The sequence below is a fragment of the Nipponia nippon genome, unplaced genomic scaffold, assembly GCF_047370975.1.
Source record: "Nipponia nippon isolate SJK-2023a ecotype South Korea unplaced genomic scaffold, ASM4737097v1 scaffold_28, whole genome shotgun sequence".
Classification (NCBI taxonomy): domain Eukaryota; kingdom Metazoa; phylum Chordata; class Aves; order Pelecaniformes; family Threskiornithidae; genus Nipponia; species Nipponia nippon.
In genome coordinates, this window is record NW_028262345.1 from 4,589,965 (window position 1) to 4,617,499 (window position 27,535).

The 27,535-nt window shown below is 49.4% G+C and overlaps 1 protein-coding gene across 7 annotated transcripts in view; it reads right to left on the minus strand.

Moving 5' to 3' along the window:
- The window catches only part of GRIK4 (glutamate ionotropic receptor kainate type subunit 4), a 211,946-nt gene that overhangs the window by 26,002 nt on the left and 158,409 nt on the right, over positions 1–27,535 (minus strand). For all 7 annotated transcript variants that reach the window (XM_087763341.1, XM_087763344.1, XM_087763343.1 and 4 more), the window contains 5 exons: positions 20,527–20,688; positions 13,383–13,535; positions 12,016–12,120; positions 3,539–3,646; positions 2,293–2,496 (listed from right to left, as the gene is read on the minus strand). In XM_087763341.1, coding sequence (XP_087619467.1) covers positions 2,293–2,496; positions 3,539–3,646; positions 12,016–12,120; positions 13,383–13,535; positions 20,527–20,688 — 732 coding nt within the window. The remainder of the gene's footprint in view (positions 1–2,292; positions 2,497–3,538; positions 3,647–12,015; positions 12,121–13,382; positions 13,536–20,526; positions 20,689–27,535) is intronic.

Genomic DNA, 27,535 nt, shown 5'->3' on the forward strand with positions numbered 1-27,535 from the left:
AGTTTCCTACCATAATACAGCACTGCACAAAGAGACAGGCGCAGAGCTTTTATTTTGGGTAGGATTTGGGAAGTTTTGACCCGTGTGACAGTTTTGTGTCACAGCTAATGCCCTCTCTGTGCTAAAGGCTGTATGGAGAAAAGTGCCCAAAGAATATATCCACTGGAAGAGGAACGCGTGTGCCCAACATAGGATCTTTTGGCTTTTCTGCTTCGAGTGGTCCTGAAGTAGTATAGGGGACGAACAAGGGGCTGGAACTGAGGACAAACCCCCTTGGGGGCTGACTGTCAAGGAAGGAGAGGAACCCCTCGGGCTCTAAAACGACCTCAGAAAGCAATGTCCCAAGCAGCCCCGAATAAAGACAACAGTACACACACGGCCAGGTCTGCCCTGCCTGACCTGATCCAAAGTGCCAGTCCCTGGGACTGATCAAAAACTCACTGAAACCATCATAAAGACTCTAAAGGGCCTAGAAAGAACAAAACAGAGAAAGCTTTTTCTCTTCTCCAATTTTTGATTCAGCCTCACACAGGCTTTGCCAGCTCTGCCCTGCTGAAGCAGAAGTAAAAATCTTCTTAAATAAGGCTTGAGCTGCAGAAGAAACAAATGGTTTCTATGTGAAGATGAAGTTAAAACACTTATCACTAAAGAAAAACAACCCTCCAGAAGCTCCCATTTAATGGAGAGGCACTGCCAAGGTTAGTAGGCCAAAATTTGATGGCTGTTCCCTTCCTTTGTTTGCACAGATCACATGCTGCTCTCTGCGCCTTCCTTCTTGCCTCCCAAAAGAAACATTGCAGAACTGTAATTGTGCGTGTGTGTGTGTGTATATATATATACACAGAGAGAGATATGTATAAAAACTATGCCAATAGCCCAGAGCATTTTCAAACAACCATACAGAAGGCTCTTTAGAAGAAGCAGACGGAGGTGGGATCTCAGCTGGCATCAAGAGCTGTCGCTCCGCCGGGGAAGGGTGACCCAGGAGACAGGACACTAGTTCAGGAGGGATCTCCAGTCCATACTGTGCCCTGCCCCTGACCTTCAGCAAGTCTTTTGGACCTAGAGTCATCCCACCTGACTTTAAACAGTTGAAGCTCCTAAGGTAGATAGGACAAGCGTCAGCCAGGTCCCCTTCGCCACCTGGGGAAGCAGCAGAGAGATGCCAGTGGGCATCTTCTAGAGATGCTCACTCGTCTCCTGCAGCTGGGAAGAAAGCTGCGGCAGGAGCCCCAGACCCCTGCCTGGAGCCACAGGGGACGGATTCGGGCCCTCGTTCCTCTGCTTTGCAGGAGGGATGCACCACTGTTGTGAGGGTAATAATGGGGTGGCCCAGGGGCTCCTCTCACACAGTGGTGTGGATTATTATAAATACACCTCACTGCAGATTTGCCACCAGCTGAGAAACGGTCGCTGCGTTCTCACAGGCACTTCGGTAGTAACAAGGCAGGGCAGAAATCGGTGAGTGAGGAAGTATTGGTTTAAATAACATCAGTCTCCATGTTAGCTTTGGCTAAGCCTATTTTACTAAGGATCTCAGAGCATTTCGTGAACTGTATTTAAGCTTCAGATTCCCTGGGGAAGGACTACCTTTAGCTGTGGAGGAAAACAAAGAGCAGGGAGGGGGGTACAGGCTGACTGAGCACATACGTACACAGAAATGTTGTCGAACCCAGCCAAAGCATTCAGCTTTCAGTCTAGCTGCTGTGCATCAACACCGTGAAGCAGAGCCATGAAAAGATCTCGATCCACGCACTTCAAGCAAACAAAAAATGTTCCTCTCCAAAAACAATACTCAAAGTCAAGGAGCTGAAATGCATCTGCCAAAACTTTTCTGGGTAAAAATGCAGTTCTTACTTTCTTCCCTCCCAAACAGTGTGGTTTTGTAAGTTTTCTTCAGGTTCTACCGGCTCCTGCCAGAGCCTGCATATTTTCTTGTTTCAAATTTTCATTAATTTTTCCACCGGGGGGAAAAAAAAAAATCCACTCTATATCAAGCTCTTATGCAGGGACCGTGGAGTCCAGGCCTCCCTTCCAACAAAGTGAGCATCCCTGAGAGCACCCAGGGACCCTAACTCCTGCTCTGACTACTTTACATGCTGTCACATCGACACAACAAATACATTTGCCATTGGGAGAACACATTAAATGGAGATCTTGTGGTCAAAGTCTCACAAGTGGACTAAAACTCCCATCCATCCTTATCATCCTGGAGCACTTAATAAAGCATCAGGGCTTTTCATTGCCAAGTCCCACTAGAGGACAGTTAAAAGGAGCAGCTAATTCACTTACCCGAGCAATCAGCTCCCCGACCATCCCTGTCCACGTGCCGTTTGCCTCAGGGACTCCATACACACCATCGCCAACGAGGTGGATCTTATAGTTGAAACGCAGGATCTCTGCCAGCTCCTTCAGCATGTCCACACAGAAGCCCTCATAGCGGTCATTGCCTTCCAGCTCCTGATGGTTCCACTTCAGCATTAAGTAAGGGTTTTCCTGCATTGAAACTGGGCAGCTGTCATTCCCATCTTAGCCGAGGCATCCCACCAGCACAGCGCCGAGCACGAGGCAGAGAGGGCAGTGGGCTCCCTGGCAGCACCGGGATGGCAGAGGCTCTGATAAGGGGCACCCAAGCCAACCTCCCGCCCCGATATATCCCTCTTGACCAGGGTATAAGAGATACGGAAAGCTAGTTTGATCACGTGGAAACCCAAAGTGGTGTAAAGCTAGCAGAGCTGTTTCTACACTGGTATTCATTGGCCCCCATGGTGTCTGGGATGTGCTGGAGGTGCAGCAGATAAATCCCGGTTTAGGATATGAAGCAGAGCTAAGGGAAGAAAGCTTCCTTTGGGGGCTGTTTCCAACTGGCGTGCGCCAGAGCAGCCAGTGACTGCTGCGAGTTATGGTGAGACATATAGATCCCAGCCTCTCTTGGCATATAGCCAATTCTCCAGTTTGTCACTCTTTTCAACAAACTCTGTGGGACGTGAGGAAATAGTGCCCAGAGTTCTTCAGGATTTTGAGTGTATTTATAGGAGGGAGCAGAGGCACTGGAAAAAACCATGGGACAGGCAGCACCTGGAAGGGGAATTGGTTGAATAAGGACAGTGGTGCCTGCAGACGCGAAGTCTTCATTCATAAAAGTTGTACCCATCTTGGCCAATTTCAGTAATTTTATGGGTAGAAGGGACAACTGTCCCTTCCAACTACCAGCTGTACGCAAAACAAGAACATCATTCAGAGATGAATGTAAAATGGCAACTTAGCCCCATCCCAGCCCTCTCCCCAGCTGCTTCTGAACTCATCAAATATCATTTCCATATGAAATATCAACTTGAGTTTAATTACACTGTCATGAATTGTCCTCAGTGCTGTAATTAGAGATTTGATCGTCTGTTCTTTATGAAATCAGAGTGCGATGCTGCATGCTGGGGGCCGAGGGGGGTAGGAAGAGGGAATAATATTCTAGCTGATTGACATCCCTACGCGTTGGGCTGGCGAAGAGCTAATGGGAACTGTAGGTGACCCCCTCACTTACCAGGATGGTGGTGACAATGAGCGTGGTGTTGAACAGACTGTCTGATATGTTGGAGGAGAAGATCCTGTTGTCCATGCTGAGACCTTCAGAAACATGCCAGTGGCCGATCTGGAGAGATAAACAGCACAATAAGGGAATTTACAGGGCAAATTACTGTACGAACCTGCCATATGGCTCTGGTGACTGACAACCGTCAAGCTGGCCCTGGAAGAGGTGTTTATGAATGCTCCATTACCTTTACAATGCACCCCCACAATGGGCCGGCAGAGAGATTAACCCGCTGGTACATGGCACTGGCATACCCCTACCCGTGCAACAACACCAAAAACCTGTCCCCTGCTCGTGGCGGGCGCTGCCTTCCCACACATCCTCCCTGCAGCCGCAGTAAAGCCCTGCATCAGGAGAAAGCTACCTGGGGCTTGCGGTAGCCAAGCAGCCTTCTGCCTTGTCTCCAGATGCCACCAATATGGGTCCATCTTACCCAGCGGCCCCCATGCAGCCAAACCTGCAAGCTCGTCCCCCCCCAGCATGGTGCAGCTGGGAGCCCCTGCTGTCCCTCACGCTAAGGCATAGCAGCTAGGTCACGGCCACAGGATAAAGACTTGGTTGTCGCTCCCAACCTGGTGCATTTTCGCTGACCCCTTCACCTCCTCAGTTCTCTGGAGGTCAGCTCCTAAAGGGGACAGGGCACAGAGGCGCTTCATGGGAGGCTGCTGGAAAGGCAATGCTATAGCTGGGGTTTGGCTCAGCTGCACCATCCCGCAGTGAGACCCAACCACCAGCACGCACTGCAGGGTCAGCGCTACACCCCGGTCTGATGAGGCTGAGCTCTTCGCATGGGCGCTGTGTGTTACAGACACAGCTCGGAAGAACTTCAGGAAGTGCTGAAGTCTCATAATTTCACAGTGAAAGCCCAGAAATGGGCAGATGGGGTTCCTGCCTCCAACTCCTGTCCTGCCTTACGCTGTCTCTGTAACTTTGAACAAAGGTTTCACCTGCCTGAAAGCAAGCAAAACCTCCTGCTGTCCTCCTGTGAGTGTCACAGTCATTAGTTAAAGGCTGGCATAGGCCACTGTGAGTTCCTCGGAGGTAAAAGCCACTTCGCGGGGAGTATCACAGCTTCCCTTGCAATCACCAGAGCAGCAGCACCAACGTGGGGCAGACACCTTCCAGCCCTGACCAGCAGCTCCACCTTGGCGGCAGGTGGTGAAATGAAGTGGCGTCCTCAGCGGTGCTGCACCGTGACTCATCTCCTCTATCTGCTATAATGGATGCCAACTACTATGATTAAGTGCCTCCAAACCCTTTGTTTCAGGCTCATCGCACCCAACAGCTCCATGGACAGCCTAATTCACCCATCCAAGCATCAGTGTCGCTGCAGCAAACCTAATTCCCACCGCCGGTGGCGGGCCCAGTCCCCCAGTGCTTGGGAGGACATCGTGACTCAGCTGTGACGCAAGACAACCAGCCGCTGCCTTCAGCCAGGGGGAGGAATATTCAACAAAACCTAATTTTAACTTCAAGAGCCTAATCTCCCTCCCTCAGAGCTCTGGGCAGGGAGATCAGCACCTCCAGCAGCTCGTTCAGAGCATGCAGATTAGGCTCTCGCTCTCTTATGCTCCCTAAAAGAGTCTCTGTTTTTTCTCATGGATAGACCAGCGGCCAGGGGAGGCCAGCTCCCTCCGAGACCCCTTCTCTCTCCTTTTTCTCCTGCAAAGCCTCTCTGCTCCCGTCAGGTCCCAGCCCTCTGCATGCTGGATTGCTGGCCACAGCCTAAGTCCTGTGACACCACTGAAGTGAGCTGCTGCGACCCTAAGAGGTAGTGGGTGACCCCGACATGCAGGGGTGTCTTCATGGCTCCTCTGTGGCCGTGGTGCCAGAGCAAATCTGTTCCCAGTTCCCTCATGCTGACATGAGCTGTCTCGGGCGCTGCCGGTCTAAGGCAGGTTATCCCTTCACTGTGCCACAGTTGTCAGGGTGGTAGGAACAAATCGATTTCTCTTCCGTCAAAGAGTAATCTTATTATGTTCAAAGAGGTGGGTGGAAGGTGACGCAGAGCTACGGGCCAGGCGGGTGAACCACCACGGAAATGAATGGGAGGCATGCTGATTTACACCACCCCAGGATTGACTCCATGCACTCAGTCGCTTTTCTTGGCAGTGCTTTGCCTCTGGCATGAGTGATGGCTCGAGGATTTCAGAGTCACTTCCCAGCTCATCTGAGTCCAACACAACCTGAACCTGCAGCCATGCTGCTACACTGTCGGCAGACTGAATCGCCCCGGACGTTGATGAAAGGGCCAAGTCCTTTCTTCTCCTGGCTGTCGGTGCCAATCCAGCCCAAGCAACTGACAAGCCATTCCAAAAGCGGCCATCTGCGAGGAGTCCCAAATCCATTCTCCTCCTCCTAGGCACAAGGAGCAGGGGGAAGTGCAAACCGGACAGCTTACACTCGACGACTCTGCAGAAGGAAAGCAGGCAGGGAAAGCGAAGGACAGTCACGTGCATGTCTGCTCTCCTCCCTGGCTGGAGTCGAGGCACCGGGATGCAGCAGCGCAGGAAGAGCCAGCTGAGTCCCTGGGCAGGGGGGGCTTGTTTACTCTGCGGGTAACACAACAGAGATTATTCCCCTGAGCTGTCAGCCCAGCCCCTTCTCCAACATTAACAACGCTCTGCTAAAAGCACCTGTCATGGCAGGGACCTCTGAATGTGCTGGAAGCTTTAACTCTTGGAGGCTCCCCACCAACAGGAGAGGCACCGGGGGGTTATTAGCCTCACCTGACAGACAGGGAGATGGAGGCACAGTGATGGTGTGTCGGAGCAGGTTAGGAGCAGATCTTGGGCATCCTGTTCTCTTGACAGCTTGTTGTGGCTTAACTACCATTAAGCTTGTAGAATCACGGTGACGCTGTAGTGCAGGACTCATCATTGGGAATAACAGTCCCAAATGGGGAGATTAACCATGGACACGGAGTCCTTGAAGCACAGCTTTAACTGGCCTGCGCAGGGTCTGCATTGGTGTGATGGGATGGATTTATCCCGGCTGTATTCCTCGTTTCTGCACAAAGGTGCTTGCCTCTCGCTGCGATTGCTGAACAACAGACTCTCTGCTGCAATTGCCTCTCTAAGCGAGTGATCAGTCATAAACATTGCCTAATTTTTTTTCTCCCAGATTTCACAACTAGAGATTAGTGACAGATTAACTTTAATTTTAACAGCCCTCACTGTTCTCAAATTTGTCCCTCCCCTGCTGGCATACTGAGACTAATTGACTGCCTCCTCCTCTGACAGCACAGTGGGTTTGACCTTGCTTTTAACACAGCACCAAAGCCAAACACTCCCATGTGCCGGGGTACTTCCACCCCATCCTGGCTCGTTCCAGCTCACCACTCTCCCCCTTGCAGTATAATAAAGCCACTAATTGACTCCTCACGCTGTTCGCTGTTTCTGAAGTGTAATGTGTCAGAAGATGTCTGGGATCCTCAGATCTCTCCCTCTCTTGCAAGATGGATGTCAAGGTGATTTTAATCATCTCTATCTACGTATAAAGAGCCTCTGAAAAACAGAAAACATATTCATCTGCAAAACGTGTTAGAAAACAATCAAATGCTCTACACGGACATGGATAAGACAATCCTGTTGTTAAGGCTCCGGACTAAGACTTAAGAGTTTTTAGGACTCGGGATTTTTTAGTAGCGGATATGATTGGCCTGTATAAATACACCAGGTGGAGGAGGTCCGTAGCAAAGAGGTAGAACAGCTTTTGAAGCTAAAATGATAGCGTTGGCACAAAAATAAATAGATATAAACCAGCCAGAAATAAACAGGCTGAAAATTAGAAGAGGGTTTCTAACGATCAGAGGAGCTGAAGTGAAGGCATACCTTTCCCAGAGGAGCAGTGAGGGCAACACAACCACCTGGTTGCAAGCTGGAGCTCAATACCTTTGGCAAGAGGGATTGTACGCCCTCGGGGCAGGTGACAGCCCATGGACTGGATGGAGAAAGTTCCCTCCACGTCCCCGTGTTGTGGGGTCCCACTGCAGACCCCCACGGTGTCATCTCTGCACCTCCCTGCACTCAGCCCCTCTGCCTCTGCTGTAGGGAGAGCCAGCCCCGCTCTGCCTGTCCTGCCTGCAACGCCTGCAAGAGTCTCGGGGCAGGAGTCTATCTTGTATGTCCTTGTTATAGGCAGGGAGCAAACACGCAGCTTCAGTGTGAACCAGCCCAAAGATCCTCGAGCCTGGAATAAACAAGGGAGTGCCATTGCTCGTGACACTGCCCCATCCCCACAGGCAGGCAAGGTCCCTCAAATCAGCTGCTCTGCAAAAGGCGTTATTTGGATTGGTGACACTTAAAGATTTCACATCTCCGTAGAAAATCACCAGCGGCTAACGCAATGCAAGTGGGGCATTCCCAATTCGCTCCTTCAGCTTCTCTGTTCAGATGCAGCCACGTTAACGATGGCTGGGCTTTCAAGCTCCTTGTGGCACGAGATGACAAAATACCACTCAAGCTAATGATTTTAATGAAGTTTTCTGCTCAGTGCCCCGCAGGCCTGAATGGCAGCTGATGGCAGGGAGAGATGACATGGCAAGACCTCTCCACAAGCTTCAGAGGCACCACAGGTACTTGCCACCCCCACTCCCCAGCTAAAAATTAAGGTACAGCCAGCCCTGAACACGGGTGTCTTAAAACAGGCAGGAGACCACCACTGCAACAAACCCAGATACCTTCTGGGCTCTGATTAGCCAGCACTGTCCTACAGATTGCATTCATCACCTTGCCTTCCCCCGTGTCCCCAGGAAAAGGAAGGAGTGCAGAATGCTATCATCTCTCATCAAGTCTGCATTTGGAGAGCCTCGTCGGCACTAATAGGAAAGAGACTGTGCCAGGAGGAGATACAATTAAGTAGGTACTTGGTACATGGTGCCTTCATTGGCCCAAAGGGGAGGGAATTCAGGGGCATCTGGGGAGGGAAAGGAAATAAAACAAATGAAGGAAAGCCCTCCGAGGACACTGCACAGCTCTGCCACACGGCTGGCACTCCTCAAGGACACTACTGCAACACTGATGCCAGCAAGGCAAGCAGGCAAAAGCTTCCTCCACAGACGTTAGCGTGGGACACAGAGAGCACCAACTATTAAAACCTGTACAACCATGAGGCATGCACACAACGCACCCGAGGCCACACAGCAACCCCTGCGATCCCCTTCCTCCCTAGATGTCCCTTTCAGACAACCTGATTGGCACCTGGCGTAGCCCAGGCAGGACCTGATGGTGGCACGCACCAAGTTCGCCGGGTCCTGGGGCGCAAAAGACATTCAGCTCTTGGCAGGATCTGTCCCAGAACTCTTACTGGGGGTAACAGCTAAATAGGAACAAGGCCCATTGAGACTGATTAGCCGCTTCTAAGTTAAATAGGTTTGATGTGGCGGGGATTGCGGAGGGTCTCAGAGCTATCGGCTGGTAACTCATCTGCATCTCATCAACATACCAATTAGACACCCCTCCTGTCACTTCCACTGCTCTGTCTCAGGACAGCAGCACAGCCTTTAGCTAAACGGCAACTAATCGGCTGCATCTAGGACTGGACAAGAACAAGGGGTCACGGGCAGAGCTGGGGACAACGTGCCCACGGCAGGGCTCCAGCCCCGGCAGTGGCTTCCCCTGCCTCTCCCCTGCACACTGGCCTTCCCTGCAGCCGTATCAATCATGGGCCCTCTTCATTCCCTTCTCCCGTTAAGCTGCCAAACCTTAGCTCTTGGTTTACTGCGAATCACTACGCTGAAACTGGAGGGGTGTGCTGCAATGTTTTTTAAAGGGGCAAAGAAAGGGAAAAAATAAAAAGATGACATTTACAAACTCAGTCCTTGTCAGATCTATGGATCACTAACACATTAATGAGTCTGTGCTTTATCGCGCATCCTATGAACAGAAAGAGCAGCTCTCATATGGCTGGGGAAAAATTTCCACTAGTTAAGCTAAATCAGGAAAAGACACGTTTGGCGCGTTACATAAATGTATTAAAAATTGGATGTCAAAAAGCCCTGTCTCTCCTTGCCCAAAAGCAACAGCAAGTTAGAAAATCTAAGTGTCTCTAATTTGTTTGCTGGCTGGATCAGCTTCAAAATTCGGTGCATTCTCTATCAAAGCTGATGAGCTGGAAGTCCCAGTGGCTTTGATAGATGGAAGGAGAGAGAGGGGAAGAGAGAAAGAGAGAGAGGGAAAGAGAGAAAGAGAGAAATGGGCAGAGAGCGTGAGCTTGATTAAAAATAAGGAGGGAACGGGAGTGTTTCAAACAAGAACCTGAGCAAATCAGTTAATAGAACCCTTGGGAACAAGACTGTCTCCAAGGTGTGAATGTCTGTTCCTTACCCCCTACCCCGTCCCCTCACGGTGTATTTAATTAAATGATTTCTAATTATTTATTTGGTCATTTTTATTACAAGAAGCTGGGTTGGCGAGAAGAAAATAACAATCTATGGCAGACCAGAGTGGTTTTCGGTTTCCTTTTCAAGTGACCGAGAGGGGTGGGCAGGACCAGGCAGGACCCTGCCCAGGTTTCACAGCTCTGTCCGGGGATAGGGACACCCTTCCCAGCCAGGCATCTCAGGACAAACTCCTGCAGCCTGTCAGGGGCCCTAACACCCCTCCGGGCATTGCTATCAGTCAGGCAAGACCTCTGAGAGGGGGCTGCCTGAGAAGAGGAGAGCAGATGACAGAAAGGCTGCTGCAGACATACGGAGCAGTTTCATGAAGACTAACTCCTCCCTGGTGGGTTTCTGACAGGAGAGGACTTGCAGCCACCACAGGCTCTCAGCAGGCAGCTGCGCACACCGGAGGGACTGCCCCGTCCTTCCAGCACCTTGTTACTGCGACTGGAAGTGATTTATCACCACCGCTCTCCAATGGGAAATTTGAAAAGCTTAGTCCCAAGCACAGCTTTCCTGGGTACCTCTGAAACATGAAGCTGCTTATTTACCCAGCCGTTGCATGCAACCGGTCAAAAAAGGTTTTCTCCTGTCAGACTGGGTTTGTGGAGAAGAGCTGAGGCTTTTGTCTCAGGGCAGATACGGCTGCAGTCAGAGCTCTCCGCGGAGCTCTGGGAGAAGCACTGCTCCAAGAGGACCTGTGCGTTTAATGTGAACTCCCTGCCACATTTAAACACATCAAAAACATAGCTGTCGTAGTGCGGTTTACAGCACTTGCTTCCTTTGCTCCAGCTGAATGCGTGCTCTTATTAATGCAGATGGGCTTGGATCTGTCACTTTTGCTCAGAATATGATGGGTTCGGGAAATGATTAAAAGGGCATTGATGCTATGAAAGATCTTACTGTGGGGAAAATGCCATCCTGATCCTCCGCTTGCTCAGCTAAAGGCAGCATCAAAGCTGAGCTGTCACTTGACAGGTAAGAACTGGCAGGCAACATTCTTGCCAAGGCTAAAATTCACTGCTGCCAGGCCAGGAGAGATTTCCTAATGCCAAAATGCTCTGTCGGTGTGGGGAAAGATACAATAGCTTTTGTTCTCTACCAGCATCTAGGAGAAGTGGCAATCTCCGAGAAAAGGGCAGGTGTGGAGCTGTCAGCAGGGAAATAAGACAGATGAAAACCCTTTTTCTGGGCCTTTTTTTCCTAAAGGAGGTTTGGATTTACCAGTAAAACCTAATTCCTTGGGCTTGTGTCATGTAATCTCAACAGTTTGATATCTGTGGCTCTACACAGTTATCCTTAACCTTAGCTGAAGCCAGAAAATACCCCTTGGACAGAAAGAGTAACAAGCAGAAAAAGGACCAACGGTGTGAGGAATCTACAAGCACTGAGACAAAAAGCAAATGAGAGTCTGAGCTAAGCAAACCTGTTACAGAGGACCACGGACCATAAACCGAGAGGTAAATTATCTTGTACTTCCTCCCGCACACCAGGCTGGGGAGAGACCGTGGGGAGCTCCTCACACGGCATTTCTCCCTTCGCTTTCCCTTCCAGAAGCAGTTGTTTGGAAAGGTTCATAGTACCCTTTTTGCCCATTTCATTGGAAATTCTCCCTTTTTTCCCCATCCAAATAATTCTGAGTACACGCGTCTCCACAAGCTTAAGAACAAAAATGTCTTGAGCGCGCGCTTGTATGTAGCACACACTTTATGCCCTGCATTATCTCCTGCACAGGAGTGTTACTGTGACAGGACAGATATTGGCTCTAACATCACCACCTCAGCGGCCTGATACATTAAGACAAATGTAAATTATCTCAAGACACGTTCTTGATGAAGTGAAACAAAGTGTGTTCGCCAACCCAGGCCCAGCGAGAGCTACCGTGACATCCATGCTGTGCTTGTTGCTTGCTGAACACCTCATCTTGCAAAGGGGGGTGTCTGCAACCCCCTTCACCTCCTCCAGCAGCAGCCTGAGCCAAGCCCTCACCAGGCTATGCACAGACTGTCCCCGGGCACCGTCCCCCAGGCAGCATGGCTGCTCTTACCTGCCGGAAGCCGTTGCGTGTGTGCTGCAAGATTTTCAGGGCGTAGTTGGATCGCTGACCTTTGCTGTTGAATTCGATGTGGCCGGTGAGACCTTCCAATTCTACCTGTCCAAGAGAGAATGAGTTACAGCGCCCATCGAGGTGGCTCACCCCACTGCCTGCAGCAGAGCCGGGGGTGGTGGTCGCTCGTGCCGCACACCAGCCATCCACCCTCCCAGCAGCAATAGCAATGCAATCCTCGTGTCTCAATCCTAATTGCTTTCAGAGTCTGGCTAGGGTAGCACTGAGAGATGTGGAGGGGAGCAGGAGAACCAGCAGAACGAGGTGCAGGGCTCCCCACATTCTTTTGCACCAGCTGCTTTGGAACAACCCCCTGCACAGCCCCTCGCTGCCTCCCTCCATCCCAAGGCTGACACTGCTCTGCTCTGCAGCAGGCACAAGCTTTTCACCATGTCACGCTGAATCACTAGCTAGGGATTCCTCCACAAACCATTACATGCTGTTTCACTGCATCGGGCCGGCATTTAACACAAGAGCATGTTGCAATGGAGCCAGGAAGAGTGCCCAGCCTCACTGTGCAGATTAACCACTGCTCACTTGCTGCTGCAGCACCTCTTCAGTTACAAGGGCAAGCTACTGCACCTCCTAGTCACAGAGCCAAGGGAAGCTGAAAAGTTTTGGTGTCTCTGACTAAGGGTGAGATTTAAAGCGGGGCTCACATGCATGGACCAAAGTGGCACAAGGTTCAGGTTCAGCCGAGCCTTCCTTGGGGGGGTACACACGGACGGGCAGAATTGCACGACGTTTCAGTTGCGCCTCAAACAGACTCAGAAAACATGCTGCTTCTGCATGGTCAAGCTCAGCTCTGAGGAATCAGATTGACAAACTCCAACTGTTTCAGAAGGCTGAAATTTCAGGATCTGTTCTCGTGCCAGAACTAGGCTTGATCAGTTCCAGCAAACACACTTTTGGGTTCAAAGGAGCCGAAACCTCTTTATAGGGAAACCCACATCTTGCCACTGAGCTCTAAGCAATTGTATTGCATGACCTTATATCAACTCAAGTTCACTCAAAACAGAGCTCAAATCAGTTAGAAACATTCATACTTAAAAAAAAAAAAAAAAAAATCATTGAATTCCATTTTTTCTGCAGCAAAGCCTGGAAAATGGAGAGTTTCATGTCGTTCCAAGGCCAGTGACAAACCAGCCCTCAGATCTCCTTTCTTTTCATTCCCAGTGCTACCTTCAAACAGACCAACACTGTGCTTGAGAACTGTGCCAGCACCAGCATGTACATACACATCTTTGGCTTCCAGCAGTGACGAGCACTAGCTCCTACCAGAGCGGCAAACTTCAGTCCCTTCTCACCATTCTCAGGTAGTTCATCAGGCTGGTGCCGTGCTGCCAGATCTGGGCTGACCCACAGGACAGGGGCTTCACACCAATCTCCTGGCTCCGGTTCAGCTCCTGCACGGCAGTCACCACAGCATACACAGCATCGAACAGCAGGGCAGAAGAGAGCTGTGGGGAAAAGGAAGAAAAACAAATGAGATGGGAAGACAAAAATCGAGCCTCTCACTGCACCTTCAGGACCTGCAGCAAGCAGGAGAGTGCTCTATCCACAACCTCAGTGGGGATCAGAAAGGAGAGAAATCCTTGTCCTCCTCCGTGCAGACAGCAAGCCCTGCTTGCCTACCGTTCTGCTCCAGCAACACCCTGCACCCCATCTGCACCCATCCGAGGACAGGGAGACAAAAGCAATGGTATCCCTGAACTGCTGTGCCTGTGCGGGCATCACTGGGGCAAGTGTAATCCCTTTGCAGCCCCAGTCCCACTCCCAGTCTGTTACGTTTCTCCTCTTCTTGCTTGCTCCCTTACCCTTTACGTCTCTGCTTGCTTGTTCCTCAGGGTTTCTAACCCTTTCTAATCAAGATGTGGGTTTTTGGTGCTTTGATGACCCCTGATTAATCTGTTGGCCAGAGGGAACACTCCTGAGAGAGCATCAGGTTTGCAGGCAGATGGGCAGAATAAAGATCCTGTGCCTGCATCCACAGAAGGAAAGATGACTGTGCTGCTTCAGCCTTCATTAGGCACCAGAGAGTCCTTCTTCGACCACTGCTATGAAAGGCAGATCCATGGGAAATGAGGTTTTGCTAGATCTGCTTCTCAAACGACTAAGTCTTGGCTTTCAGCCCCCGCAGAGACCAGAGTCCCTTGCTACGGCCTCTGGTTTCCTGCTGGGTGTTACCTGCTCTGTAATGGCATTCCTGAAGCCATGTCCAGAATCACAGAGCTCGTCCCCTCTCCTCCTCATCTTTGCTTTGTTTGCCTTTAATCAGATTCCTTTGTCCATCAAGCCTCACAAACCATGTTTTTCACCCATGCACAACCATTTCGATGTTTTTTGCTCTAGTTAATAATCAGCCATTCGCTCTCTCGTGTTCACTGTTGTGACTGAGATTTCACTTTTAATTATTGTCACCTCCTGACCCTGCTGGAATTAAGCCATTGCAGCTCATTACTATCAAGGCTACATTTTCCTCATGGCTACTTCTGAGAGCATCCTCTTACCATCCCAGCTCCCTGCAACGGGTTCAGTCTCTAGCCTGTCTGTGACTTACAGCCCTTCAGCAGTATCCACATCCCCCATTCCTCCCAAAGCCTGATTAGGTTTATTCACTTCTGCCAGTGGCCCTGCAGGGACAATCTCGCCCAGTTCAATCACCCCAATGAACCTTTGGCTTCGACTGCATTACTAATTGGAACAGAGTGAGACAGACTTAACCCTACTTGATCTTACTCAGATCAGCGGTAAGACCTCATTGACCACAATGGCCCGGGATTAGGGAGTTAACAAGCAGCACAAAACCTTAAAACGTACAAGCTGGCATGAGTTAAAAGGCATGATTCCAGCCTAATGCTAGCAAAACCCCAAACAGCAGTCTAATGGCACCAGTAACTCCTCACTTTTCCAACCCTGGTACAGACTCATATTTGCTCTGCTACATTCCTCCTGCACATATCAGTTTAATCTGTTTTACACAAGTAGCATCTGGGGACTCTCCAGTGAGCACTGAGCAACTTAACTGGCATCTGTCAGTCTTGCATCTGACCAGTATTCCATGCAACAGGCAGCACCTTTGGTCATATATGTTGAGAGCTTTCTGCTAATAATAAGGATTGACTGGCTCCAGAGCTATGAAGTTTTATTACAGCTATTTTGCAGGAGGTAAACTGTAACACCGGAGGAGCTGAGCGGCCTGAGGACACACAAGGAATTGGTGGCAGAGTGGGAACAGAAATGGGGGGAATCCTGTTTCCTATCCTGCCTCAGCTATGAGATACCACAGTTCCCTTTGCAACAGCAGCAAGCCTCTCTCCTGCACTTCTTCCCTTCTGTTCGGGGGTAAGTCTGCTATGTTTTTTTGCTTAGTATTCATGTGTGGCCTAAACACTACTTTCCTGGGAAGCATTTTCCAGAGCTTCTTAAAGGAGCTGATATATCCTTCTCCCTACCTTTCTTTTCTACCTTCGATACCAGTTCTTTTCCTAATAGGACCTCTCCACCCTGTCCTGTCCTCGGCCCCTGGTCCATGAAGCTCTTCAGCATATAATTAATTTTAACTGTGGACCGAATCCCATTCAGGTTACAGCATACCATACATGATTAGCAATTGCTTTCCTGAATCAGGAACCATATTAATACCAGTTGGTCAAACAAAAACATTACGAGAGCAAATGCAACCCCTGTGACCACAAAGTTTCACCATCTCATACCAAGTCAGAATATTGACCCAGTATTTTTAATTGTCTCCTGTCAGGTTTTCATTTCCATTTTCCCTGAGCAGTTAATGATCGCTTATTAGCTGGCGAGCAAGAGACTTGTAGATCTTAGTGAAGCATTTGACATTATTGATTGGAATATTTTACTCCTTAGCCTCGAACAATTTGGTAGGATTTCTGGCAGCCCCCTTATGATTTCAAGCAATTTAGGGCTTGGGGAGGGGGTTGTGATGCACAGGATCAAGTCTTCTTGGTAGGGAATGGGAGTCCCTCCCATACTCTCAACATACCTCTTCCCTTTATTAAAAAAAAAAAAATAAAATCACAACTTTCCTCAGAAGCACCACACTTCCATTCCTGGTCCTGCTTATCATTTATGCCAGCCATTCCCTGCCCCACTGGGCTCAAAACCAGGCTCCTATGCCAGCCTCTGAATTTCATGGGCCTTGGAACGTGGCACCTGGACACATGGGAGCCTGGAAACACAGCAACATGCAAGTAAAAAGACCCGTGCACCTCCTTTTAAAGACCTACCTTGATTCCCCTTTCCATCTCTCTTGAACAGCCACCAGGACTCAGACCTAGGGAGGTTCATGCCCTTCGCTCTATTCACTCCTCTCTCCTCTGGTATCGAAATCCTCCAAGGCACTCCACATCTTCCTATGGTCACTGGTGTGGGATCGTCCTGCTCCATCGCTACCTGCAACGCCCTGCCAGCAGCACTGCCGCTCTCCCATTTGTCTCTCACCTCAACCCAATGCAGCATTTGCTCTGTTGCCCTGCACCACCTACCCAATGGCCACCTCCCTCTGCCACTATTCACTCAGTAATGCTAATAAATCATCTTCAACACGGCAAGGTAATTTGGGATGCGGGCTCTGTAGAGGAAACCGTTCACAATTACATAGCATTGGAGTGCAGCAGTTCTTCTGGGTTCTTTGGTCTCTCTTGCTTTTGTAGGTAGACAAGTAGTGTCTTCTCACAAGGTTAACTGGGGGGGTTAACACAAGCTCGCTCCTTCCAGCCATCTCCTGCAGCCCAGAAAGTTCAGATGAGCACGGGGTCATGTTAGCACATCCACTCCGCTTTCCTGCAGGCTCAGGTAAGCGCAGCTGCTTAACTTTGCACTGGAACAGATGCAGAGCAGCCACATGGTCTCTCATGCCTTGGGGCCGTAACCTTCAGCAGAGGAGTGGAGAGAGAGCTGGACGCAGCACCTTTTTAATTTTCTTTAGGCAGATTCAGCAAGGGGGATCTGTCACTGCTCTCGTGTACATCGCCTCAACTTTCTTCATGTCGCCTATAAAATCTCTCACTACTTTTATGTTCTCATTTTAAACCACAGCTTTGTCACTCTGTCACAAAAAGCCAATTTGCCTGTTAACAAATTGATTCTCTTCCTTGCGTGCATCATCTGATTTGTGCAGATCCCTGTTGTTTTCGTACCGTCTCTGCAATATAAGAGCTCCGTGAGAGGCTGCACATGAAAGACTTGGTAAGCTCCGTGGTGGTCCTCCACTTGCAGGTTCATGGGTCGCGGGGGACTTCCCTCTGCGCCCAAAGCCTAATTCTTGACAATGTAAGTTGCTGATAAAAATTGCCACTTGATGGATGCCTCATCAGAACAAGGCTCCAGACAAGGGAGCAGATGGTGGGCCGGGCAGACGGGCTTGCTGCTCCATTCCCCTCGGCACGCCAGTCAGCTGCACGAGGAGACGCTGTACCCGAGAACTAAGGAGGTGCTGCAGGGTACAACTGTGACACAAAGCCCCGGGAACAACTCACCAACTAGAAAGGGTCAATAAAACAGATCTCCAGCCCTTGCACACATCAGCTGGCAGGACCATTCCCACCAGTGTCTTTAAGACAACTAACGCTCCCTGATGCCCTGTGCCTCGGGAGCAGGGATGGTGCCTGAGCTCTACCTCGGTACGCTGCAGCTCCTTGCTGGATGCAGCACGCCTCCCTCCCAACACCAGTTCTACCACTCTGGAAACTAAGAGCAGGTTAAGCATGGTTGAGTGGAAGATCCCACTTTATTTTTTTATTTACGGAAATCTCCCACGTAAAGGCCATGTTTAAAGGTAAACTGATCTCCAGGGAAATATGAACAGGTTTGGCTAGTCTGAGTTTTGCCATGTGTTTTTTTTTCTCTTCTTCCTAAAATATTATCATCTGTATCTTTGCCCCCAAAACATAATACAGAGAATTAAAACCATTAAAATCCTGTGAAATAGACTTTACAATCTGGATTTTATTCAATGACATAAACACTTAATTACAAACATCTGTTTTAGCCTAAATTCTAATTACCTAATCTAGCCATCTGTAATTTGAATGATTTTCTCTGATTTCCTTTCTTTGCAATGTGATTAATGAGAATGGCATTAGAGCAAGCAGCTCCTTCCTCAGATGCTTTCTCAGCTCTAGCAAGAAAGCCTTGGGATTTTGCAGCTCGCCGGAAACCTCCCTCCTGTCACTTCCAGCTGTTGAGTTTCCTTTTCTCTTTTTAGTATGAGCTATCCCACAAGATATCTGCTTCCCAGGATTAAAAGGGGAAGTTCTTACACAGAGACACGCTCTCTGGGAGATGAGACCTGCCAGATTTCCAACAGCAGAGACAATGCATGGCAAAATGGTTCTGGATTTCCCTTGCAGACATGGAAGAGGAAACACGTGCCCTGCCTGGGAATATTTCATTTTACCTCCACTATCTTCACCACCCGGGGCAAGGCACTTTTCTCATCACCTGGGACATAGCATATTGGTGATGGGAGCCTTGCTATGAACATAGAGTGAACCTTTGCATCATCAGAAAGAAATCACCTTTTCATCATTTCATCAAATCAACTCCTTAAGTCTATACACTAGGGTTTGGGAGAACTGAACCCATTTTCCAATCGTGCTGTAGATTCTCTGGCTCTGATATAACAGAAAAAGTCAATTCCCTTCCATGACTCAATTTCCCATTTGTACACCCCAGAATAACAGCCCCTCCTGAGCAGCTGGCCACCACCTAGCACAAGGGGAGCTCCCCAGCACAGGCAAGAGCAGCCACACAGCAGGTGCTTGGGAAGCCACTGCAGCCCCTGAGAAGGTCCCCTAGTGACAGCAGGGCTGGAGCGGTTTAAATCAGGGTGATGCAGCGTGGCCAAGCACCCTCCCTTTAGACATGTCCACGGGAGGAAGCCTGTTGTATGGCTGATTGTGCTTTATGAATGGATGAAAGGAGCATCCAGCTGGCTTAATATTACACTGATGGGTGATGTAGGCTCAGGCTTACAAACCAAAGAGCTCCATTCAGCCCTTCACTCTTTCAGAGAAAAAAAAAAAAAAAAAAAAAAAAAAAAAAAAGTGCTGCAATGGGGCATACTCTTGCATGCTTTCACCTACAAATTTTGCTGGTTGTTCAAGACAACACAGGTTAAGAAGCGCAATGAGATCACTGACTTCCCCATCACATCTGCAACGCCCCTGTTCCTACTGTCTTCTGTTTGTACTATTAGAAGGAAATGTATTTTTAATGCCTCCAAACATCCCTGCAACTGTCATCCAAATAGGAGGCTTCCTGGTAGCAATCTATAGAGATTTAGCAGGGCAGACAGCAAGATCACTGCAGCCACCTCTACCCGGGACAGCTAGGAGGAGGGAGAGCAGGATGGTCCCAGGCATGTACTAGCCATGGCCTGAGATCCATGTCAAGCTAATAGGAGGTGGGCATAAAGGGCAGAAAGCTCCTTATTTTGCCTGCTTACGATCACTTTGTAGTGATAATAAGTAGGTTTTCAGCAGTACGCAGCTGCCTCAGCTTGTCAAGGGGACTCTGAGTTCATTAAAAATGATGCAAAGGGTTCCACTGATGGCATTTTCTCTCTCCCTTCCCCCAGCTCCAGCCGCGGCCCCCTGCATGCCTGATTTGGCAAATCTGCTTTGCAAACCTTCCCAGTTATGAAGAGTCCCTAGGGAAGATTTCAGTGCTGATCTGCACACTCATCAGGGAGATGTTACAGCATACAACATAACACAGCCCCTTGGCATCTGCCTAAGCCCGCCCCTTTCTATGCTATTTGCATCCGGACTGCCTCTTCCTCAAGCCATTTTCCTAGAGGTAAATACATAGGGACAAATTTCACAAGGGAGACACTGAATCAAGGCTGCATCATCCCCTGCACTCACATAGCAAATATAATTCAAATTAAGATTAGCCTTGAATTTAAAGCTGTATAGCCATTCAAGTGCAGACAAGCCCTCTAAAGCTCTGTAGCCACATGGCTCCCCAAGGTCCCTTTGGGCGACCACAGGCTTTCAGGATTGCCTTAGTATTCTCCAGATCAGGGGGCTCCCCTATAAGTCACAGCCTGACACCCCAAGTCCTTTCCTACCTACTTAACTAAGGTGCTCTGTCTGGTTCATTCTTCCCATTCCTGGACCGCCATCTCCCCAAGACTGACAACCACGAAAGCCAATCCAAAGTACAGCACTATGACAGCAGCCCAGTGATGTGCCCGACCTCTTTAGCACAGGGGTTACCTCGATTAAATAATTAGTCAATACCATGCGCCCACGCATTTGAGACCAGAGTTTCTACCTCTGCATGGTCTTCACTCACACTGCACTGCCAGTGTCTGCTCAGAACCAGCCTGCAGCTCTTTGCACGAGGTTTTCCTGATGGACTATGGCAGCTTCTGACTCAGAGAGGCTGTGGACAATGCGACTGAATTTTACTTACTGCTGGCCCAGTAAAAGGAGCATGATCACAGTTCTCCTGCCAGGACTGGTTGAGGCTCTGGACGAACTCTTGGAAGAAAGCGTGAGACTGGTTGAAAATGGAAAATCCCAGGATGTTGACTCGGTCGTCCAGCAGGCTGTCCAGGCGCTGGAGAGAAAACTCCTAAAGCAGTCCAAAACAGAAAATGGGATTAGGGAAGAAAACAGGCACCAAAATCTTCAGAACCACTCAATACCATTGAAGAGAAGACGGGACCATGCAGCTACAACAACCTGCACATGGAACCTACCACCTCCAAGTTAGGGCTGCAATCCACCCACCGGCCAGTAAGGAAGAGCCTGCTTGCTAACCACGACTCGACTCAGCGGGCTGCCTGTCTCAGGCTTTGAGTGAAGATGTCAGCGAAGTCCAGTACTTTATTGGCCAAGTTCCACAAAAAGTCCAAAACCAAAGTGGGTTCCGGGAACTGTTCTTTTCTGAGCTGTGGTTCCTGCCAACTGTGCCCGAGTGTGATGTTATCCTTTCAGCTTATAAACCAACTCTTCTGACAGGAGGTTCCCCGTAACACAGAGGTTACAGCGGAGGCAGGCAGGTAGGTGATATTTTTCAGTTGAAGCCAGTAACCTGCTATAACTGGCCACAGAAGGTCAGCTCTGTTGTGGGAAGTCCAGAGCACAGAGCTCCTTAGCAGATTTATACTTCCCAAGCAATGCTCTCTCCGAGGCACTTCCAGAAAAAGATCCCTGCTGTGTTCCCCACAAAAACACTGCAGTGCCCAGGTATCGCTATGGCCGAGAGGCCCAGAGCGCGAGCACACAGGCAATAGTTGTCCATCCGAACCTGGGACAGGAGAGATCCCCAGGCTGCCAAGACCACCAGACTGTGGAGACCCATGTCTGGAGAGAAATTAATGTCCTTTCTTTACTATTTTTAATTTCCTCTGAGAGCACCCTGAACTGGACCCCAGCCTGGGCAGCAAGCATCATCTGCTGAGTGAAGCTGCTCTACCACCACCATATCCAATTCAGTGATACAAAGTTTAAATTGTTAAATTAAATGAGTTTCTCCCCACAGGGCAATTCTGCCCTGCTCCTTCATGCCATCGGGTACCAGGAGGAGATACCAATCACAGGACATCCTAATGCCCCTGGGGAGGGTGGGAAGGTGCTTTGACTGCAGGCTTTGGTGCAGGGCCCATCCTCTTGCATTTCTGAAGAGCAAAGTGGTAAGATGTATAAAAAAAAATAAAAGCAAAAAGGGAGAGCTCTATTTTGCTACTCACGTCAATGGAAGCAGTTACACGACAAAGCCAGATTCCTGGAGAAGAGTCCAGCCCTCCTTGTCCTATTAACAGGAAATAATGGTGCCTTCCTCACTAATTTCTCTTTTGCTAATTGCTACAATGGAGTGAGAAGGTGGGAGTAATAGTTTCAGAAACTGCTGGATACCCATTCTCTTCCATCATTAATACGAATGCCTTTTGGCTCTGTGGACTGTGAGATCTCAGCGAGTCAAGTCATTTTTTATCTTTCCTGCGTATGCGTGCACGTAGGAACAATGTCTGTAAATCTCTGAAACATGGAGTTACAAGACTGTTCCAGCAAGGCAAACTCCCACGAGAATGTGATCAGACACAGGATTAAGTGCATTTTGGACACAACCGCATTAACGTTAGGTAACATGAAATTGCCTGTGAACTATTGATTCATTTGAATGATATTATCCTCCTGCCTTCCTGACAGGTTATCCATTTACCCACGGCATCCTGTCAACCTGCGCAACGAGGGCAGATGGCTGATGAGGACTTGGGCCCGAGGAGATCTTGGATACAAGCAGAGCAGCAGGAGATATGTTGAGCCCCTGCAAAATACTACCTCCCCCCAGCAAGAGCTGGGAGGCAAATTGCGTGGGGCACAATGCGAGCAGCTGCCCGAGTGCCCTCTTGGCTTCGTTAATGGCAAAAGGAAAATGAGATGTTATGTACCAAAACAGCCACAGAGTCCAAGGCTTCAGGCTCAGGCCAGACTGCCCCAGTCTCAAGGCAGCTGAAATTAGTGCCTTTATTTATTATGCCTTTTCTTCCCTGAAAACACTTCCAAGCTTTTGAGGTTGCTCAGGCCCTGGCAAATTTGTTACGCTCTGCTCCTTACATTAGCAATTCCCGGGTGAGGGAATGAGCCCTGGTGGTCTCAATTCACATCGGGGAAACCGAGGCAGAGGCGTGATTTGCCCTGGTCACGCAGCAGTCGCCAGGCTGGACCCACGAGTACAGTCTGCTCGGGCTGGCTGAGCGACAGAGTCAGTCCCGGCCCCCAGCTCGGCTCCCTTCGCAGCTTTTGGGATGGATCCCCACCTCCATCAGCCCAATTTCCCTGGGGAAATTCCCACGCCCCACCAAGGACCGAGGCAGCCGGGGCTCACCCCCGGACAAAGCAATCGCAGGCAGACCCGGGCACACTCCCTCCCGGAGTCAACAATTTGCTCTGGTTCAAATGTTAACTGCAGCTTTTTCCTAGCTCCCGTTAGTAGTGGCTGGTCATTGCAAGCTTCGGTCTTTTTCTACAGCCAATGCTCTCCATATCTGTCTTTTTCTAGGCAAGCCTCCAGCTGAAGAAAACCCCATTTCTGCTGCTGTCACGCTCATAAAGCGTCCACCTCTAACACACGGGGATGGTGTGGCCTGTATGCGACCCTTTCCCTGCACTGCTCCCTGTCCTTTCCCTCCGCTCCAGCTCCAACCCTCTGCCTTTAAATGTTTTTCCATCAGATGTGCACAAGCGCATTCTTCGGGCCCAGGTCAGAAACAAGTAAATGAGCCATCAGCTGCCTATGTAATGAGGTGGAGATAAACCGTCCTTGGGGGTCACACTTCATTTGCAATGCGATAAGAGAGATTTGGTAAGGTCAGGCTTGCTACAGAGGGCAAAAGGGTGAGAGCATCCGGATACTTCAGTAGCTGCCAGATACTTCTGTCCCTATTTTTTTTTTTTTTCCTTTCCTACATGGTGACATTCACCACGCTTGACATTTCCAAACCCACGTTTTGCAAACACGAACTCATTTGCCATTCAAGGCTTCCAACACTCAGCTGACTTCCAGAGCTTGACCCCCCCATCCATCAGCCCGGGTGCTACCTCCCACCCTGCCCTCCCGATGGCAAGCGACGGCTGAGCCTCTGACACTGCCTGGCAAGAGGTGTGCGCAGTCAGGAGAAGGGGTGGAAAACCCTGCTCTTGGAGATGACCTCAGATGGCTCCTCTCACCACGTGTTTGCGTGCAAGCATTAACGCATTTACCTTTTCAAAGATCAGATTGAGGTAGAGAAATACTGTTCAGATTTGAGAAGAGAGACATCTGAATGTCTCTCTGGCAGGTGCACAGGGCTTCGGTGTCAGATCCAAGGATTTCTCACTGAGACGTACTGAAGCTGACTTTTGCCTAAGCTAGGAAAAATTTTAAACAGTCCGAGCACAACTATGGTGTACATACCTGACCTTGCCTTGGCTGCTAGACAAAGCTGGTAGGGCTAGTGCTTACACAGAATAGTTTCACAGCCTCCTCTCCTCTCCTCATGTTACTCTTCCTTATCTGCAGTGCTGGCTGGTACTGTTGCAGGCTAGAAGATAGCTTTCCAACACACTAAGAGCAAGGAGCCGTTAGGCAAGTAACTCACACCTGTCAGAAGATTCTCTTTAATGGGGGACTCCAAGCCCTGGCGCGCCTTGTCCTAGCCTCCTCCGTCTGCACAAATACAGTTTTGTAACCACACGCTTTCAGGCAAGATCAGGGCACCTGGTGAACACAAGAGGGTGCGAATCAAAGAGATGGGTGCAAAGAGCATCTCCCTCGTTACCTCCTATTCCACTGCCAATGATTCTTTCCCCTCCCTACACTGAACAATTGCACTAGCTGACAAGCATCTTGCCCTCTGTCTCAGTCCAGCTCCTTTATGCCAACCAGTGCAACCTGAGGCACAGAGAGGACTATCAAAAACCATGCCAAGGCTAATTTCAGGTATACCAATCCTGGCTGCCTGAATTCCTCCCCCTCTTTTGGTCTGTTTTTTAAATCACCCACCAAAAGTCAATATTCTGTTTCATGAGATGTCAGAAAAAGTAGGCCCTGAGGGTCTGCAGCCAAAATTAATGAACTTTTACAGAAGAAAAATCCCCAGGCTTTCCTCAAATCACAAGAAATTCTGCAGCAGCACCAGGCAATTATAGTGTAGATTTTCTGACTTCTACTACAGGGCTGCAACCACTAAATATGTGCTGTTAAATAACAACACTTAGCAATTCTATGGCACTCTATATTTTCAAAGTGCTAGGCACACATTAGCTAATTGAATACAAAGGGGTTCCCTGGGAGACAGCACTGGAGGAGTTATTGGAGGATGAAGTCACTCTTGGGTTTCTGTGCTTCATGCGGCACTCGACCTGCATTCTCACTTTACAGCAGCAGACAAAAACCTATGGAGTGACCCGAACATTTAGATCATTGGGAGAACCTGGCTAATAAAAGCCACACAGCCAAGCACTGTAATTCATAATTTTAAAGCCATGAGCTTGGATTTTCTGGCGTCTCTAGCTGTGAGTTACGATCAGAAGATTTACAGGCTATAGTCTCCATTCCATTAGGAACATAAACCCATAAGGTACAAGCGTATTACTCAGCGCAAGTCTCTTGACTTGCACATTTGGATCACGTGCCAGCGGATCCCGACTGGGACTCGGCACCCACAAGCCCTTTCCTACCTCAGCCCGCACCAGCAACAGGGCTCCTGCTGGTGGGTTTGTGATAGACATCCCTCTCCTGCCCTGCCCGCTTCACTCTGGCTCCATAACATAACAGCAGCAACCCGCTGCTCCTCACGTTGTCCCAGCACAGTGGCGTGGTAATGTACAAAATCACTGCTGCCTTGCCCCGTGGGGACTCCTGCCAGGAAGTTATTGTGCCCACAACATGGAGGAGGAAACTGAGGCACAGAGCAAAAAAAGGCAAGCAATTAAAAACCCAACAGCATGATTCAGCCCAAGAGAGACATGGATTACCAACATGCCCTACGACAAAAAGCATCAAAGCCAGCATTTGTATTTAAGCATGTAACTAACAAAGTATCCTCCCAAATCTGCACCTAAGTGACCCACTCCCAGACTAAAGTAGGCCCCACAAATGATGTCCAGGTCTTCCCTCGCTCCTGGCCCCACTGCCACCAATGACAGCCTCCCTCCCGAGTCTGGGAAGAGGCTGGAGACTTCTGCGTGGAAAGGGCCAGTCAAGCAGGGAATTATTAGCGTCATAACAGGCTGCCTGATAAGCAATTTTTTTTTTTTAAGTGTGGAGCTGTGAACCCTCAAGACTCCCTTGCACTGCCACGCTGTGGTCTCGCTTCAGCAAGTGGCTCCTGGTAATTGCTCACCCCGCAGCGGCGAGACGGCCAGTTTGCTATTCAGTGCTCTGCATCAGCTATTGAGCTCCTTCCAGCTTTATCGATTTAGCTGGTGATATTGTTCTGCATCCCATTTGTGTGCACAGAACCTCGCTCCCTGACTCGATTCTTATCACATTTTTAATAACCTAGATCACCTGGGAAGCAGGAAGATGGCAACCACTACCTGCACACTGGAGACAAGTGTAAAGATGGGCTCATTTCATTTTTAGTGACTCCAAGCCCTTCCCACACCCTGCTCAACCTCACCCCATCCCAAGCTCCTGGAAGAAACAGGATTTGCTCAATTCAACCTACGCTGACAGTAAGATGTCCCTCTCCCTCCCTCCTCTCTCCTGCTCACACACATACGTGGTTATCTTCCTCTCTTAATTACTGCAAAGACTTTATTGGATTTTTGGATCTGCTGATTAGCAGCCTCCAAAACACCCTCTGATGCTGTCATTGCCCAGTGCTCTGCAGGAGAAACTCCTGGTGCTGTAAGCTCAGCAGGCTGCACTGACCTCACTCCCCTCGGTCCCAGCCAAGGATCCGGCCCTCTGACAGCAGCGAAGGCTGATTTACACCAAGCATAGGCTTGCTGTGGGTCCAGAACACACTGTACTGTTCCTTCGCTATTTTTACGTGGGATGGGAAGGAGAATACCGGGCCAAGGCTTCCATTTCTCTATTAAGCCCTCACTCTGGCAAAAACTTCCATTTCAAAAGTATTTGGTGCTTAGAAAAGCTGTTACCCTCCAAACACAGACTTTCAGTTCCCATACTGAGGTTGCCTGGCAGCTTTTATGCAAGAGCCAAACCTTCAGCTAGTGCAAAGTCAGCACAGCTCTAGTGACTTCACTGCTGACATCACTGGATGCCAATGTGCATCATTATTCACCATTTTAGGGTTAACCAGAGGAGATAAAGTATCTCAGCTCTTGGTTCTTTGGGCAAACAAAACTCTCTCCGGGGAGTCTCTCCCCAGGCCATGGGTGGCAGGACTAGTACGCTTAGTCCAAAGGTACCATCTTGGTCCTATTTACACTGAACATATCTGGTGCAACTGCTCTGCAGTTACTCCAGATTTTCACAGTTCAGGCACGAACAACACGTTGAGTCCAGAGCAAGACTCGCTGACAGAGAGGGGAGCAGAAGGACTGCTCTTCCTCCAGGGACACCCAAACAAATGGCTAAAACATGGATTTCTCACAAGAAGCTTGAAAAGACTTTAGACTCCTGTGTGACTGAGGTCCCCTACAGTGCTCTCATAGTGATGGAGATCATTAACAGCAGCAAGAGTACAAGAAGGAAGAAAAATGTGCAAATCAACAAAGGACACAAAACATAGATTAAAGTGAATGACTTTCCCAGGGGACTGGTGGTACCTCCCATCCTCCTTCGTAACACAGGCACACCAGGGTCAGCCACCCGAGCATCACTACTGGTTTTGTGCATGGCTGCATGCTCATTACATGACTGGAACATTTGGCCCCTGCGATGGTCCATTCTTCACAATCTGGCACCAGTGACCAATTTCTCCCCTGAGACCGTCGGACCTCCTCTGTTAGATGTAGCAGTG